The sequence below is a fragment of the Vanessa atalanta genome, chromosome 10, assembly GCF_905147765.1.
Source record: "Vanessa atalanta chromosome 10, ilVanAtal1.2, whole genome shotgun sequence".
Taxonomy (NCBI): Eukaryota; Metazoa; Arthropoda; class Insecta; order Lepidoptera; family Nymphalidae; genus Vanessa; species Vanessa atalanta.
The window spans coordinates 9,245,132-9,265,498 of record NC_061880.1 but is presented as its reverse complement, the minus strand read 5'-3'; the positions used below and the strand labels follow the sequence as shown (position 1 = coordinate 9,265,498).

The following is a 20,367-nucleotide window of genomic DNA, read 5'->3' as shown; positions in this document are numbered from 1 at the left end:
ACTGCCAAGCATTAAATGCAATGCAAGAATATCACTAAGTGTTAAAAAGATCGCTTAAGCCAACAATTAATTATTCTAATTGGAAGCATACTTAAAAATGTAGGACATTCTATTTAAAAAAAAATGATAATAATAATCTTTTACTTTAATAGAATCTACTCGGATAATTTGATGTGTTTATAAATAACATTTTTAATTACATTTATTTATAGTTTAATCTTATTCATGTTTTTCATCGTGAATAACTATTTTTCTGAACCAATGCAGATAAAGATCTAACGTGAGTCACATTATAAATAAAATTAATCCGACTTTTATCTTCCAAGTTTATGATGTATCACCGAGTTCTACGGCTTTTAACTATTATCAATAAATAATTGCTTCCACGAAGATAAGCCTGTTCGAATGTTATTGTGCCGTGCGAATGAAATAAACTTAATATATTCCAACTTGCAATCTGTTCGAATAATCTTAAGGAGCAGGACTTGATATACGGTGGCAAAGCGTAATATCCTTATAGATAACCAATAGCTAGAATTAAAGTGTTGCCTGAGGCGTCAGATTCGCTTACGGAAGATCATTGTTGAATTTACAAAGCGTTAAATAAAATGCTACATTCAAACGTTTCATTTCATTCTTAATTACTTTTGACATGTAATTAAGCGATCATTTAAGTTTGCTATAATAATATGTAAGATTTTATTTTTTTTCGAATGTTTTTTTTTTATGCTAAATACAATGTGGGTTGGTTGACATGCACACATGCAGGTTTTGTCATTATGTTTTCCTTTACCGTTAAGCGTCATAAATACAATTAATTTGTATAAAAATTCAGTATTGTGAGCCAGACTTAAACTGAAGATATCATTGATAAATAATTGCGTAACAAACTTGTGACAATAACACAAATCGGAAATATTTTGCTTTATGTATGTATGTCTACAAATGCGCTGAATGTTTTAATCATAATTATTTTTGTAATTATTTCATCGTTTATTCTTATTAATGTTTTTCATCCTGATTTATTATTTTTCTGGTAAATCTTACCTACTCAACTGATCATTATGAAAAATTTGCATATCCTTTCTCAAAGGTACGAAAAAGGACAAGAGGTATCGAATGCCTAATTCAAATGGTCAAAGGCTCGGGAGAAATCCAGTATAAAATATTAATATAAAATATAAATACGCTTTGTTACCAATATAAGTAATGTCTATTCTATCTTAATTGCCAATAAAATATGTTATATAACAAAATACATAAAAGTTCGCATCGTTTTAACTCTCAATACAATTTATTGGTAGTAAATATCCCTACGCAATGATCGTTGATAACAATAGATGTTTCCAAGGCACAGAATAATGTGCATTTTAATTAGAAACGCTTTAAACTATGCGAAGTCATGTCGTCTTACTTAATGGTCCGGATAAAATCCATTGCTGACGATTATTTAGAGGAGAAGTTTCATTCTTCCTTTATCAGGAATATTGATGCTGTTATATAACTGTCGTAAAAGATTTAAAATTACAAGTAATTTAATTCCACCTTACTCTCTGTGTCATTCGTTTATATCTTTAGAAATAATATAATATAAAAGACGACAATGATTATCATTGATACTGTAATAAATTTAGTTTTAGCTTTATAGACATTTATTCTCAAAAAGACATAAGTCGCTTACATGAGAATACACATATATGGTAATATAAGATTCGCGTTCATCTTAAAATAGTAATAATAGCTATATTAATAGCTACCCATTCAACACATTGTCTTATTACTGTTATTTTATTTTTATATTAATATATTTTTTTTAAGTGAATGTAATTTTATGTAATTAGCCAGTTTAGTCTTAAATACGTTAATTGATTTTACATTATTTATGTGAGCAGGTATTTTATTAAAATTTTACTTATACATTATACAATAGTAATGTATAATAAATCTTAAACTATGCGAGGTATTTGTCCGGTGATCGCTAAATCCAACCCGGGATAGTGTTACTAAAATTTTTATATGTTGAATTTGAGATTATACCGTGCTCGGCAATGACGGAAAACGTCATGAGAAACTCTGTGTTGGACGTAAATCTGCCACACGTGTGACCACCGTGTTGGTAATATCCTGTGATCCTCAATAGACAAGGAGACTAGCGCAAACAGTAGTGCACTACTACTAACAGAAACGATTCAAAGATCCTTTTTTCGTAAATCCAGCTGATTAACTTTCTGAAGTTAGTAGATAAAGGTATTCTTATTGCGAAGACGGAAGAAGATAGCCGTGTTAGGGACTCATCATCAATACTCGAAGCACGTCCTCCTAACCTTGTCGCAGCCTTCAGATATAGTGAAAAAATACACGAACAACTTTCATGAAAGTGAGAGAAGTCATTTATCAAGCTAGCTGTAAGAACTCTCGACATCTAAAAGTTTTGATACAAGATGCCGAGCCAAAAGACATTAATATTAAGGATATCACACTACTTGAAGTGTTTTTAGGTTGTCTCCGTGTTTTATCACTTAAGTGGCGAAACTTCTCGTTTAATGTGACAGAGTTTTTGTTATCTTTCAACGCTCACAGTGGCATCGTTTTTCAGTCCTCGAACAAGGGGATTTTTTTTTCTTCTTATATGACAATATGATCAAATATTATGACATTTCAAAGTATTTTTAATTTAAAATGAGGGTCACTACAATATAACAATGATTAAATACAGCTTAAAATACAATTACGATTATAATTAATTTTCATCCTTAACCCAATATCAACGACATATGATATTAAAAAAAAAAATTAAAGAATAAATTTGTGTTACGTGAAACATATTTAAACATACTTAGTAAACTTAATCAACTATCAAATAGGATCAATAGGACTTGAACACTACATTTTTTAGTGTTTTCTGTGTACTTTAATGCAATTATTATCACAGAAATTTCGATATATTACTTCTACAAAATAAAGGACTTTACGAAACTACTCCTCCAACATTTCATCTTTTTCAAACCTGTACAACATACTGGAATTCGTAAACAAGACAGCAGTTAGTTCTATTTGAAAATTCTAAGCGCTACTTTACACAAAAATATGTGGAGGGACACATGGCACCAAACAAGCTTTATTGGGTATCCTTACCAAAGTATGTGAGTGGGGAATTCAATAAGATACGACAAAAAGAATTAAGGGTGCCCGAAAAAATACCTCCACTGTTTCCTTGATTGATTGCCACTTTGATGTTCTCTTTCATTTAATGGTTATTTATAAAAATTACCGAACTGTATTTTATTTTATTGTTTATTCTATAAAAATGAAAAATCTATAACTTTAAGTTTTTTTTAAATTATAAATTATTTCGTTCGATCACATTCGATTCGAAAACATATAAATATCCTCTTTATTATTTTTTCTGTTATTTATTATTTCTGAGTCACGCGCTTCCTTTTTTAAACCGATACGCGGTAGCTCGATTAAGAAAACATTACATAATTGTGCGAGAGCGCTCGGGCGCGCAAGTGGCGCCATGCAACGTGTAACTATGTGGGGACGATAGGGTGCGGGGGGGCGTAGAGTCAGAGGGGCGGCGTAGAGCACACCACCACTCTCTCCCGCTACTACTGATGCCGTCATGCCGAACCGCTCGCCAGTCGGACAAAAGCCACGATGAGGAAGGCACGCGCTCGCGTGGCCTCCATTTGTACATCGTACATACGTTACAACGTAAACATTGAATAGTGAAGTGAATAAATAATATACCAGTGAATTTGAACAAAATAATAAACAGTGTAATTAATAAGTGAATGAACCAAAATTTTATTTTGTTTAAATACAAATGTATGTAGAAAATGTTTCAATTGCTGACTTTTTTGTTAGTGACTTTGGGTGTAATTGCCGCGTATGTTCCGAGAGGTTTGGATAATTGTAGGAGAGATTTCAATGGTGATAAAGGAGCAACTGTGTGCCATATACGAACACTTGAAAACAATGCATCAAATCTTGTATCAGCACCTTCAGAAAGTACAAAGCGTTTAACAGTTGAGTGCAACCAACTACTACTTTTTGAAAGCTATCTTGAAGCAAACTATTTTCAAAGATTTATAACGTTAGAGGAACTAACGCTTGCAAACTGCAAACTTCTTCGTATACCAGGCAACGCTTTTGAAGGATTACGTGAACTGAAAAAGTTATCGATACGATCTAAGAACTACGATTGGAGCCCGAATAAAAATTTGGAACTTTCACTTGGAACTTTTAACGGTCTACGTGAACTACAGACTCTTGATTTAGGACAAAATAATCTCAAAGTTATACCATCAGATGTATTTTGTGCGTTAGATAATTTACAAATATTAAATGTTACTCATAATAAAATAAAAAATATTGATCGTTTAGGCTTTGGACAAAATTGTGGTTCAGGGCTTAGAAGCTTAGATATTAGTCATAATGAAATTAAATCCTTAAGTGAGGATTCGGAAATTTCAAATCTTCGGCGACTACAAGAACTCAAATTACAGCATAATAATATAAGTGATATCTCTAGTGAAATATTTAATGGACTAATATCATTACGTATTTTAAATGTTTCCTATAATAATCTGCAGTTAATACCGGAGGGCACGTTCACCAACACGAAAGAGTTACGAGAAATATATCTAAATAATAACCTGCTATTTGAATTAGCCAGAGGCGTTTTCCACCGATTAGAACAGCTGCTTGTATTAGATTTATCGAATAATCAACTCTCAAGCGCTCACATCGATGGCGGAACATTTATTGGTCTTATACGCTTAGTCATTCTGAATTTATCCAATAACGCTTTGACAAGGATAGATGGTAAGACATTTAAAGATTTGTTCTTTCTTCAAATATTAGATTTAAGAAATAATTCAATTGGATATATTGAAGAGAATACATTTTTACCATTGTATAATTTGCATACTTTAAATTTAGCTGAAAATCGATTACATACGATTGACGAATATCTTTTCAATGGACTATTTGTTCTTAGTAAATTAAATTTAAATAATAACCTTTTAATAACCATTGATACAAAGGCTTTTAAAAATTGTTCTGATTTGAAGGAGTTAGACTTGAGTTCCAATCAATTAATAGATGTTCCTAAGGCAATTTGGGAGTTATCGCTTTTGAAAACTTTAGATATAGGAGAAAATCAAATATCAGATATAAAAAATGGATCTTTTAAAAATTTAGATCAATTAACAGGCTTGAGACTAATTGATAATCAGATCGGAAACCTTAGTGTAGGTATGTTTTGGGACTTACCGAGTCTTCAAGTATTAAATTTAGCAAAAAATAAAATACAGGCTGTGGAGAGAGGAAGCTTTCAAAGAAATAAGCAATTAGAAGCCATACGATTAGATGGTAATTTTATATCCGATATTAATGGAGTGTTCTCGGCTGTTTTGAGTTTGCTTTGGCTCAACCTATCAGAAAATCACTTGGTTTGGTTCGACTATGCGTTTATACCGGGTAATTTAAAATGGTTAGATATTCACGGTAATTTTATCGAGCACCTAGGAAATTACTATAAAATTCAAGATGAAATTCGAATAAAAACATTGGATGTCAGTCATAACCGTATTGTAGAAATATCTCCGTTAGCAATTCCAAATAGTGTAGAACTGTTATTTATAAACAATAACCACATTAACAACATCCAAGTAAATACATTTATAGAGAAGCGCAATCTCACCAGAGTTGATATTTACGCAAATGAGATATCTCATTTAGATATCAACAGCCTCCGGTTATCGCCAGTCCCCTCGAATAAGTCGTTGCCAGAGTTCTACATAGGAGGAAATCCGTTTGATTGCGATTGTTCAATGGAGTGGTTGCCTTTAATAAACAATATGACTGCCACGAGACAATATCCCAGAATTATGGATCTTGAGAATGTTTTATGTAAAATGACACATACTAGAGGTGTTACACATATACCTTTAAGCAACTTAAAATCAACAGATTTCTTGTGCACATATGAAACCCATTGTTTCACGCTATGCCACTGTTGCGATTATGTCGCATGCGATTGCCAAATGACTTGCCCCAATAACTGTTCTTGTTACCACGATCCGACTTGGCATACGAATGTAGTCGATTGTTCCAGTCAAAGTGCTATCGAAATACCAGAAAAAATTCCTATGGATGCAACCGAGGTATATTTAGATGGGAATGACTTTAAAGAATTGCAAAATTATGCATTCATAGGCAGAAAAAATATGAGATCGCTTTATGTAAATTCGAGTAAAGTTGAAAACTTACATAATAGAACATTTGCTGGCTTATCTTCACTCGTGATATTGCATCTTGGTAATAATAAGCTTGAACATTTAAATGGGTACGAGTTCGAGCATTTGACACAACTAAGTGAACTCTATTTACAAGATAATTTCATTAGTCATATTGTTAACACGACTTTTTCACATCTGATCTCTTTGAAAATTTTAAGGATAGATGGAAACAGATTAGTCGAATTCTCCATTTGGAGTTTAACATTAAATAAAAACTTAAACAGTCTTTCGATCGGCAATAATATGTGGTCTTGCAAATGTAGATATTTGCAAAGATTTACAGCTTTTATATCAGAAAATGTCGCTAAAATCACTGACATTGCAGATGTATGGTGTGCGAATATAGGCAGCCCTTCATCGCAAAGAAAAGAATTGAACCTTAATGGTACTATATGCAGTGACTATTATGCAAGTGAATCTGGGATTGATAATATGATAATGTCTAACTATTTACCTATGATGGTCACTTCATTTACGGGATTCATGTTAATCTTACTTTCTACACTTATTGTTTTCTTATTTAGAGACACGATACGCATATGGCTCTATACGAGTTGTGGCATTCGATTTTTTCCATTTACCGGAGGCTATGATGAAACGGACAAATTATACGATGCTTACGTATGCTATAGCCCTAAAGATGATGATTTTGTCATACAAACCCTCGCAGCCGAATTGGAAAATGGAAATCCCTCGTATCATCTCTGCCTACATTATCGTGATATACCTCAACATGGCGTAGCTTATATGCAATATACATTACCGCTTCCAGAAGCGGCAGAAGCGTCCAAACGCATACTTATTGTCTTAACGAGAAATTTCTTAGAAACCGAATGGTCTCGCTATGAATTTAGACAAGCACTACACGATATACTTAAAACTAGAATTTATACATTAGTTCTCATTGAAGACAGTTCTGTCTTGAACGAAGCAGAATGTGACCCCGATTTGAGGCCATATTTAAAAACCGGTTTAAGAATAAAATGGGGTCAGAAAAAATTTTGGGAGAAGTTACGCTATGCAATGCCTGACCGGCGATACAAATCTAAATCGTCTAGCTTTAGAAATAATATCAACTCATATACAATGAGAAGCGGTGTCCAAAACGGTACAATGAGATCGTTTTCTTTTACTGATAAAATGAGAGGGTCTGGCGATACCGTGAATGCTACTCCTGAATGTATAGAAGGTCGTCCTCAACATCCACAGCCTTTGTATGGATCAGATGGTAGACCACCATCAGATCATATTTATTCATCCATCGACTCAGATTACTCATCATTAGAATTAGGTGGAAGTAATCCCAATCGTAGGCGAGAGTTCAGGCACTGGCCGCCTCCTCCTATAATTGATACACAGCATTCAGGTCAAGCTTACCTTGTCTAGTCTACGCTTCTTAATGTTAATATTAAAATCATATAAACGAAGCTTCTTGTGTAAATTGTTATAATTGCATCGCGCTTTACCAAATAATTAAGATTTTAATCTATTTTTGTAATTCCTAGCCATTAAAGTGGACTTTGATTTCGTGAAGTTGGTGTAAATAAATTCTATAAGACTGCTGTAGAATATGTGAATTATGTAAATAATGTGTAAATAGATGTCCATATTAAGTCACAGTATACCTATTTATATACTTTAATAAAGCCATTGTGATAATTTTTGCATAAAATTTATTTTTCTTTTCTCCCTCACCATTCCTTCCAACCGAAAATCTAAGAATGTTATATTGATTCCATCTTGTTCAAGTTAATATTTTAAAAATGTAAATAATATATTATAACAAGCAACCAAAAAATATTTAATATGCAAACAAATAAAATATTTTGTATAAAATTTTAGCGTATGATTTTTAAATAAATAGTATGTCTTTTCTAAATAAATATTTAAGAGTATTGTTTTTGCTCAAACCTAGTATAGTAATAAAGTAGCGATTGTATATTAAAGAATAAACATACTATAGCTCATACAGTCTACATTAAATATAAAAACTCAGAAGAAAAATATCTAGATTTGACAAAGGACACTCGGAGACGTGACTTGAATACTTCGGGTCATCTAAAACAGTTCATATCATAATCACAAGGTAAGGCCGCTCGCTGAATTTTAAAATGAACTTTTATCACTTTACAAATGTACCACCACAGCACCTTAATGTAATTATAATAAGTTTTTATCTTTTAAAAATATAATGATATACTAAGAGAGTTAAAAAAAATTACTGCAAATAACTAATTCTGAGTGAATTAGTAAATATTTGTATATTCCAAATAAATAAAAAATCAAAATAAAGGAATAAACAAAATGCCCGCCATACATTCAGTGAAAGTACAAATACACATGTATATTAATAAAATGCAAATTTAAAAAAACTTCTTAATATTGTCAACAGTAACAGTTAGAGTAGACATAACATATATATAAATATAATTGTATTTAACTAACATGACTGTATTTCTAAATGTTGAAAAAGAATAACTACTGAGTTTCTTTCCGGTTCTTCTCGATAGAATCTACATTCCGAACTGGTGGTAGCTTTACTTTACTTTGCTTTAAATAGTTTGTTAAATGACGATTCAAAAGTGCTTGCAAAAGCCTACTTGAATAAAGTATATTTTGATTTGAGTTGACAAACCAGTATCTCAACTCAACTTACTTTTTTTTTTTAAATTCTCATAAGAATTAAACAGTACGCAAGCACATCAAGAATAAAACAAATTAAAAAATATTGAAAAGGAACCAAAGACACGGACGACACGTCTATGCATTACATAACAATAAACCGACACAAATTGTCATTGTTGTCATAAAATATTTGAGTGAATGCTTTAATAGCAATTCTATTTTTAAGCGTTATAATTTAATTAGAAATAATTGTATAAAAGAAATCAAATTATATTTGAACTATTAAATACACCATCGACAAATAAAGTTATTATAGTGTTGTTTTATAATGACTTTGTACAATACACGTTTTTTCTGAATGAGTTATTCGATATTATTTATGAGATTATTGTAAGACTTTGATCATTTTGCAATTAATCTTATCATCTTCATGAAATCGATTTCAATTTTAGAATACAAGCCAATACAATCACAATCGAAGTCCAACCTGCACAAATATCTATTGAATGATGCTATTTGTAATTGCATTCTGTTGTAAACTGTTAATCTTCCTCGTTTTTTCACTTGACATTAGAGTAATAGGTAAAGGTTTTTTGTATTGACACAAAAATCCATTTAACGTACAATTGATCTTTACCTGCACCTCTGTTATGTAAGAGCAACATTGAAACTCGTCTATGAATAGAAGCGACATGTTTTAATTAAATATTTTAATATACATATTCTTACCAAATATACATTTTCTTATTTTTATTAGACTGTGAATAATATTCTTACTTACCTTTACGGTTCTATCTCTTAATTCTTTGAGCGTACCTTACATTTAGTTTTCTTATGCCTTCATTATCACTGTTTATGTTTGTGACGTAAAATAAAGTGTTAATTATAACTGGTCTAGGCAAAAGTATTTTACTAAGCAGCCTAAAGTTTGATACTTTCTTATTTTGAATTAAATTAAAATATTTAATAAAATTATATGTTTGGTGAAGTTTCTTAACAAAATTGATTGGAATCTTATTTTGAATATTTATTGTGTCAAAAAAAACACAGGCGCATAACATTATGTTTTATAAAATGAAATTTATGTAATATACATATCCGGTTCCTCCCCCAAGACAATGGTTATAGAAACACGCAAAAAAAGAATCTTTGTCTTTGGAATTCCGGTAGCTTTCTTAGTGAACACAGACAATAAAAATACGAAAGGTGTTATGACTCATTGTTTAATCCGAAAGAACAACTATAAACCTTAAGAATGCACTGTTAACTGTCAATGAAAAAAAACAAGCAACAATAGACGAAGGAAGAAATTTTAAATAAAGCAATTTTACATAAGTTATATAATTTATAGATATTTATTTATTGGAAAAGTTACACCATCAATATAAACACAATAGTAATTTTTTAATTTAATTTTTAATAATAATTAGTAAAATCAAACAATATATATTAGTATAAAATTAATAACGCTACTGATATTTATAAAAAACCCGTATCTAAAAATAAACTTTTATTTTTCCCGAATAGAAAGTAAAGTTCAATGCTCTCTTATATAAGCAAAATAAAAAAAAAATACTTCTTTACTTCTGAGTTTTATATAATTTCACATGAAATAACGTTTTTTTTTTTTCATTAATTTAACATATTCATCTCTTTAATTTTTTATTGCATGCTATAATAATTATAAATTAACTTGAACATAGAACTAGAATAAATCCTAAAGATAATACATAGGATAAATTAAACAAAAATAATATAATTATGTTAGAACAAGATCATACTGTCATATACATGGCCGTTAAGTTAATTGAAATAAAATCTGCCATGCTTTGAATAACATCAGTTTTATGATGTTTTAATATTTAATATTATGTAGGTACTTATAGTATAAGTAATTATTATGACTTTTTGTCGTAATAATAATAGTACTATAAGTATAGGATATACTATAGAGTATGTATGTGTTAACACAAATGTACACTTATCTCATCGAGTCTGAAAAGATACAACGGATTGATGTTTCACGACTAAGATACAAGATCGTGTAAGATTTAAGAACTATCAAATTTTTAGTACGGACTAGGTTTCGAATAATCTGATCTCAAGCGGTATAAGTGAGTCATTAAAGAAACAAAAGCAAATGAACAAGGAATACGTATAAATTATTTTTATAAGCAACTACAATTAAATGTATGCATGTCCAGTGCGAAACGACATGTCTTTATGTGAATACATAAAAATGCTGTCATTTTAATTATTAACAAATTGTTAATTACTACACACACTACCATAAATTTATATTCGCTTTTGGTTTTGTTTTAGCTTTTAGTTGCTTCACTATAATATTCTGATTTCACTATCCGCCTTTTGTTTTATAATCTGAGGTACGCAACAGCATTTTAGTTCGTTGTGTATTGGAGTTGAGATTTCTGGATATGTTCTACCTTCAAATAGCAATACTGAGTATTTTCGTGGGGTAATTTAAAGTGTAAGTGCGCCAGTATAACTACAGGCACAAAGGACATAACATCTCAATTCTAACGTTGGTGGTGCATAGTAACAAGAAATTATTAATACTTCTTAAAGTACTAATGTCTTTGGGTAGCTGTGACCACTTACCATCAGATGGCTCATTTGTCAGTTCATTTAACTAAAAGACTTACAAAAAGTATCTAAAGTATATCTAGTTTTGAATATTGTGTATGTAAACAAAATTACGGATTACAAAGTAATTGAAAAGGTAATCTATTTGTACTCGGTTATCACCTTAAAATAAACATAGCGAACAAAAATAAATTCCAATTTCTCAAATTATTCTATATTCGTAAAATAATATAACCGATGGCACCCACACAAAACATGTCAAGGCATTTGTTTTTCGTTACATACATCGAGTGTAATAATTTCATTTCCATTAATTGGTAAATCAACTTAATCTATTAATAAGCAACTGCATTCAATACATCGGTTCCATACAGAAATCGACTGATGATCTCAATTCAAACAAACTTCAAACTTACGAAACCGACTATTCATCAAGTCTTCATTCATTAGTTGTTAACTTTTAATAACCCCGTCTACAATTGCACAATGAACCAACACGTCATTAAATTGTCACTCACACTGTAATGAAGCTTCTTTTTGTGACTATCCATTACGTCATATGTTACATGTCTTATTGTATTTTTACCTATACGAACCTATCAAGCACCCTATATACGTATCCTATACCAATCTATTACAATTTCAATACATCATGATCAATACTGAAATTTATGAATATTTTAAAATCTGTGAGGATGATTTGAGGATTTTAAAATTGCTCGAATCAATTATTTTCAACTATTAAACATAACTCAAAAAAATTGAGTTGAGTTGAAGTAATTTTTTTTTTAACGTGTAACGCTAAAACGAAACGTTTCTGTACGTAGTGGTATTCGTTCATTAAATCACAAATAATTGAAACAGATATATTCGTCTAAAATAAACACTTGGTTTAATTAAAATCTTCCCACTGATTACAAAACTCTTTTCAGAATTACTTTATTACATTACAATTTATTCACATAATAAGCGACACAGTGGCACGTAGAAAGTAATTACTATTTTATTTTTTATTTTAAAAAAAAATGTATATTTTACTTTCTAGGTGAAATTTTGAGTACAGTTTCTAAGAACTCAAAACTCTGTGTTAACAAAAAGACGTTCATTAATATTCCTTTGTCACGTCACACCGCCGCTATACCGATGTCAACGAGAACGTTTCTTTGAAAATGTTTCCAAATTAAAACACATTACAAACATTCAAAGTTAAAACTCGACCAGTAATAAACCAAAAAAAAATGTTTTACCGCGATAACGACCTCACCAAAAAATGAGGAATGTGAATAATTTTATGACGTAAAAATGGGTCATATCGTAGAATAAGGTGCTTGAGTGTGTTTTTATTTGCTATCGTCAACCGTCTTGTTTGAACTTTTGTGACGTACGTACCTGGAAGTACGGGGTAATAAATTTTTAAGAATGGACAACTTTTAAGGCTTTATCATGTTAACCGTATCTTACATACGATATGTATTACTAATTATATAAACACATCTGCCCAGAGAAGTGACAAAATATTAGCTTATATAATCTTTTGTATCATATTTCCCATTAAAGCCTAATTGGTCGAACAATATCAAAAAAAAAAAAAAAAACAAGTTATAGTAATCGCCACATTCCATTTAGTTATAACAACAAAAATTAGCAATTAACCAATTTATAAAAGAGAATCGGACATTAAATTATAATAAATTCCACGGAAACAGATGGAAAATCTCGAAGACCGGGAATTTATGTCATGAATACAACCCGCGAATGCATAAATTAAGAATTTAATGAACAGTTTTATTTGTCTAATAGTACAACGTCTTTCAGTTGCCACCGTCTTTATTTAACGGCATTGTAGTCGCTAAAACATTGTTCGGCGACAAAATTTTCTGGTAGTTTGAGCTTAATTACTATAATATCATGCCCTCTCCCTTACTTGGGGCACCTATTATTTTCATTCACGGTTTGTTGAACACTTTAAATGCTAACATTATTTCACAATCTAATTTTCATTGCGAAATTTCATTGGCCTCTCCATGACAGTTGGAAATGTTTTCTTTCCCTATATCGGTAATTTGTGAGAGATTTCATTAAATTATACATCACAATATGACATTTTGAGTATTATTTCTGTTATTGTAACGAGATTCTTGAACAATTTCGTTTAATTGTATTTTAATCCTCGTTCCATGTTGATTATGTTTGTTTTGTATAATTTAACGAATTCATTTAATTAACATTTGTTATGTCGTGCGTATTCAAATGTGTTTGATCTTAAACGAGTACTATATACCGTGTATACATTCATAACGAATATTTAGAAGCGTATCTTGTCTTGACAAACTTTAAACAAAATAATTATAAATTTTAGTACGCTTACATAAAGAAATTTTAAATGTCCGGAATAGAAAATCATTCCTATATAGAATAGCCCGCAGATATGATTTGATACAGCAGATGTTGTTATCCCAAGTGGACATGCTTCGGTAAGAATCTTTTGAGTTTGTCACAGGCTTATAGAAAACTGTCAACAAAAGATTGTTGTTGCAAGTGTGTTGCAACTTGTATAAACATTCTAAGTAAATTGAGAGCAGAGTTTCATGATAAATATGACATTTAGATTGAGGATGTCAAAGAACTAGAAGTACATACTATTCAGAAAATAACACCCCTTTCTGAATCGCTTGGGTAAAAATAATAATTTATATAACTATTCTACAATTGTGCTTTCTAACGTACCAATATTATTATGAATATACTTTTTGCAATAAAATAACAGAACAAGACCAAGCATAAGCAAGTCCAATTTGGTGCCAACCCTAGATCTAGGCGATGTTCTAACACCAATCATTGGTGATTGGTGTTAGAATATCTCCTGTTAGAGAATGATTCTCCTATAACTAGCACTACAATGGATCCTACTGGTATTTTGACTAAATATTTAATTTTAAATACACATCGTGTAATATTATTCGTCTTATTTGAATTTATTGATATACATTTTTTGATTAATTATAATAGAACTTTACACGTCCTTAATAAAACAAAACGACAATTACCTATATACTATTAGTACTAAGAATCTTATAAATAAGATCAATCTGTATAAATAAATCTAAAGTAATTCTGTTTCATTAAAATAAATATTTCGTATCGTTATATTTACGTCGTTAATATTTAAAAACGTTCTATTTATAAAAGAAATTTATTAATTACAATTACAAATTCGTGCTAATGCCTTTTGTTTTAAAAACAATAGTCTAAGGAAAGGTGAGTCAGTCTTTTATAAAAACTTATCGTGTGAAAATCATCCGAACTTCTAGCGATCTGGGACGGTTGAAGCATGTAATTTAATACTTTCTACCGTCGTAAATGTAACATTTTACAAAAATAATTACACGGCCGCTGCTTATCTTACGATTCCTTTGACAGCTCAATATTCATTTGGCGAAACATAACAATTTAAAATTTAACTTAAGATTTGAATATACAATACAAATAAGCTTCGATTCTATTTATCATTTTGATTTTGTTATTATTTCTATCAGACTACAATATTAATTATTGTAAACACAGTGCTCTTAAAAATTATAAATCAAGAATAGCTGAATTAATATTTTTAAAGTTCACAATATCAACCATGTCATCAATCCATTGATAACAATCAATACATATTTATTACCTTTCTGATAACATTTCAATTAAATCAATTTATAATTATATAATATGTATCTTTAGTACATTTTTTAATTTTTACGATAGATATAAAATTAATTTTATTTTGAATTCACCGAGCCGGTGTCTAAAAAATATAACTTCTACAATCACAGCATACATTACTAATAGAAATGTCTATTATAGTATTAGACTCGTATCATTGTTAATATTTATATATACGATTTAAATGAAAAGGACTTGCTCGATCAGACCCAGATGCAGCAGATTTGATTTCTCCTTTACAGCTGTTTACCGAAATTGTCGAATTTGTATAAAGATCTTGTCATGGTCAACAATAATTCATTAGAAAGTAATTCAACAATTATTATAAGGTTTAATATTTTTATTAAAATATTATCAATTATTTATTTCATGTGTACACGTCCTAATAAAAGAGACAAATCTAAAAACACCGACAGAACAAACGTAACAGGGAGCTCGAAGATGCATATTTAGTGGGCTGTTTATGTAAATTAATTCATAATAAATATTTTGATTCCATGCTAACGAGTAGTTGAAGTCGAACGGCGCTCGTTCGACTCTCGTTAGGGCCTGAATGAGACGGCGCATTATCATAATACTGTTATTTATTGCGAAACCCTTTATTATTTCATATTTGAAGTTCTTAAAACTCGGATTATTAAACCCCATTACGGCCCTAACCAAATACTCTTCAACAGCGGCATTCACACGAGCTTATCGAAACTGGATTTCGACGTCATGTAACTTTTAAATCTGCCAAATAAAGTATGTATGTTATTAATTATATTTTATTTACTAACATCTCTTATGTCATTCTATAAATATTTGACAAAAAAATTAATTTTGCTCCCGTTTGAAACTCGTTAAATTAAATTATTTCATTTATAACACAATATAGTTGCTGAGTAACCGAGTTACCGGGGGAAAATGATCAAATAAATTAATATTACAATCAATTAATTGTTATATATAATTGACTGAGTCGTAAATGTTTTGACGTAAATATGCTAAAGCTATTTTTGTGATCTTTGAGAATATTTGGAATTCTATTTACAGTATTCCCTTGTTTCTTTGACAAAACGGCTATTTTAACAGAGTATGGTATTTAAGAAGTGCTTTTTAAAAATGACTTATTCTTTTATTATTATTTTTTTATTTTCACACATCAAACATAATATAATAAAAGTAAGTTTACTACATCATCATGATTCGAATGAGCTTATAAGAGACTATTCGAAAGCATATTTTTTTAATTTGATTTTTTTTATAAATAAATTAATAACTAACTCTACTTTATAAAATCTATAAATAGTAAGTATGTAAAAGAGCAAAGTAAGAATATCAAAAATATCTTCAAAAACATGTTCTAATAAGCCATGCCTCTAGTGTAATGGTGTTACTCCTCATGTTAGTATTAAGTGAAAAACTGTAAAGACAGACACCAAGGAGTATAACTTCAAAGGGATATCGACCCATTAGGTCCGCCGCATCAATCACGCTTTGCAAACATCGGACCCATTATATTGGACAAACACGCGACCGCCCGGCTTCTGTTCGAGCTCACACTTTTATTGACTTGTTGATCTTTGGAATATAAATGTTAACGTAATGATGCATTTACAATGCGTTTAGTGTCAGAAGTACACGTGGACGACGTTTTAAAATTTATAATTAAAAAATATACATATGTATTATACAAACGGAAATGACGAAATGCACTTTCGTATCAACTAGTGTTCGTCTAGTGATCGAAATTCGAAATTATTTGTCTTTGCATATTAATGTAAATATTCTAAAATAAGCCTTATATCAAAATTACAATGAACTAGTATCGTGTGTAAGTTTAACGACATGCGAACAATTTCCTTGTTGCATACTTACAGCACGGTATTTTCGAATGATATTATTTAATTCCCCTACTTTTATAATATAGAAGCTGTTCCGCGTGGTTAAACTCGCTTTAAATGTTACTCCGCCCCCTTCCTCCGCATAGCATTTATATTTTTTCAATAGACATACTATTTATAAAATATTTTCATATTGAACTAGTAGTTAATGAGATAAGGGCATGTAAAAATTTAAAATATATCACAGATTTTAAATATGAATACTAAAAATGTGCAACATTTTTCGATCATTATTTAGTTATGTTTTTTTGTAATAATGTACATATGAATTACTACTAAACTAGTACAGGTATACTAAATAAAACTAAGCTTGATAATAACATTTTATTTGGAATTAAAATGTCACCGATTTCTTGGAATTTTTAATCTTTTTAAAGTAAATAACAGATATCTACTTTAATATTTCAAATTGTAATGTTACGTCATCACAAAACACTGACAATATCATATCCTAATATGTTCTCATTCACTTCTCAAATACATTTATAAATATAATTAATTATTATAATATTACCCCTCGATCGTAGTCGGATAATAAGGTGATCGTGTGTGCGGTGCTCCAATTAGTAAAAATGTCATTTAAAATATAAGTTTTCCGACAAACAACGACCCGCCTACAGAATCTTTGGAGCAATAAAGACGTCTATATCGTCTCCGGTAATGAACACTTATCTTCTGTCTCTGTTTTTTATTCGACACACGATTTCCATTCAGGTCAGCCGTTCAGGTTGTAGGATATAAGTGGTCCAGGTTTTGACGTGACTATTTTATATGAAAATTGTGATGCTATGTAAGTGCAGATAATTTAAAGTTGGTCTGTAATCTTAGGTATGTTAGTGCTGGAACGTAACGTTGTATTTTTACCATCGTATACATAATATTGTATTTGCTTGTGTAATTTATTACACTATGTCAAACTATGGGTAGTTATTTAAATATCTCATACATAAATTTTATTAAATTGTAGTTGTATTGTTCTATTTACTTGTACTATATTAAAATAATATTATAAAAATGTACATAATTATGTTCATAAAATACTACTATTTTTTGAGTACTTTACAATTTTGAGATTTAGATTTAGATTAGTAAGTGATCACCGCGATACACAATGGCGCTGTAAGCAATATTAACCATTCCTTACATCACCAATGCTCCACCAACCTCGGGAACTACGATGTAATGTCCCTTGTGCCTGTAGCTACACTGGCTCCCTCACCCTTCAAACCGGAACACAACAATACCTGAGTACTGCTGTTTGGCGGTAGAATATCAATTAACGACAACGTTACGTAAGAGATAATAATTAGATACGAGATCTTGATGACAATAATTATAACCTACCATAAGTCGATTTCGAACGTTTTACGATAGGATATGACTTTATGTGACGAAAAAAAAAGTTCCATAGTCATTATATTTTTTTTTTTACAAAAACTACAAAGGCAACTAAAATTTATCCTCGTCACGTCTACAGTCTAAGTTTAAATCGGGTAAAAATTGGAAGCGTATCTGTTTATATTATAATATATACTAAAACCTTTACGTCTGATACAAGTTTTATGCTTATTGATAAGGCTTTACAAAATAACGTCTTTTTATATATTTTGAATAAAGCAAATTGTATCTAACTGTAGCAGAATTTTTCAAAATACAATCAACCAATAAATAGGCGCTCTTACTGTACTTTTATATTAAAATCTATAGATCACGTTTCATTGGTCTGGTCAGCCAAAAGGATCCAATTTTGATTTCCATTTCAAATACGCAAAGCTAATATCTTTCATATCTTTCAAGCGACCCAATTCGATACAGCATTTGAATTAAAAACAATTTAGGAGATTTATAATTCTCGAGATAATAGAAGTATTGTCCAATATTATTCATTCAAATAAATTGTCGCGTAAAGGTATAACAATGTCATTATGGCGGAGATAAGGTTATGTACGCGGCTTATTGTTTGGAAATGAACATTAAAATGTGGCTCCAGCTTTAAGTAGGGCTATAAATATTTTTAACAGTTTTTAACCGCGATAACGTACAATAGCAGATATTTTAAAGAATTTTCTGAGAGTATTCTTGTCAAGTATATTATAAGTAACTTGATGGTAGGGCTTTGTGCAAGCTCATCTGGGTATTGTATTCCGGTTTGAAGGATGAGTGAGCCAGTGTAACAACAAGCACAAGGGACATCTTAGTTTCCAAGGTTCGTGGCGCATTAGGGATGTGTGTAATAGTTAATATTTTTACAGCGCCATTGTCTATGGGCGGTAGTGAACACTTAACATCAGGTGGCCCATGTGTCCGTCCGCCTGCCTATTTCATAAAAAAGTAATATGTATAACATTATTAAAGCTTACTATTGTGAATTCAAATGATTGATTATAATATCGTAATTATAATTTTATCAATTGACTGGCTCTGTGGCTCTTATAAGCCCAGGTCTGGCCAATTTTTTTTTGAGTTTTTCAGTAGAGGAATACTCAGTAGCGACGCTGGGTATGGAAGTTGGCAGTATATCCTGTACATCGGATAGCAAGCAAAGACGTTAGTCCTGCACCTGGACTCTTTCCAGTCATGTAAAATTTGCCTTGCCTTAATTTTTGATCGGTTATGATAATAAGAGACTGGGAATACACTTGTGCTTGCACGAACTTGAGCACTATAGCGAGTGTTTCCTTGGGAATGATCGTCTTCGCCAAAAGTCAGGAAGACAACATGAATATTATAGCGTCTGTGTGGATTTGTGTAATCTATCTAGATGAGCTTAGAAAAAGCCATTTACTAAGCATTTATATTTAAAATAAACCATTAGTATGCAAGACTTATTTGATAAAGGTTTATAGAAACTGTAAATAGGCGTGAAATTATCAGTCATTGACTTTTATACACCTACGCAGTTTAATTGTAAATGATTTTTATTCAAATTCGTTCCTAACATCAAATACGAAATGTTGTTGATTCGTCTAGAATAAATCCATTTCAACAGTTCTTGTGAAAGCCTAAAACAAAGTTTAATTTGATGAAAAAGGAATATCTTAACATTTTGTAATAAAAACCTAATGAGTTAAATATAGCGACACTTTATTGATCTTAAACGTAGCGACGTTGGATCGCATCCGGCAAATAATTAAAACTTTTTAAGAATCAGTGAAATGTGGGAGAAAGAAATAAATTTTCTACTCGAACGAACACTTTCGTTTTTATCCTTCTTGCCTTGTGATTTATCGAATAAA

General features: G+C 30.5%; 1 protein-coding gene across 1 annotated transcript; it reads left to right on the top strand.

Moving 5' to 3' along the window:
* Positions 1-3,716: 3,716 nt before the first annotated feature.
* On the top strand, positions 3,717-7,958 carry LOC125067004 (toll-like receptor 7). Its single transcript, XM_047675368.1, has one exon. It carries the CDS (start codon positions 3,843-3,845, stop codon positions 7,692-7,694), a length of 3,852 nt encoding a protein of 1,283 aa, XP_047531324.1. The 5' UTR covers positions 3,717-3,842; the 3' UTR covers positions 7,695-7,958.
* The last annotated feature ends 12,409 nt before the right edge of the window (positions 7,959-20,367 follow it).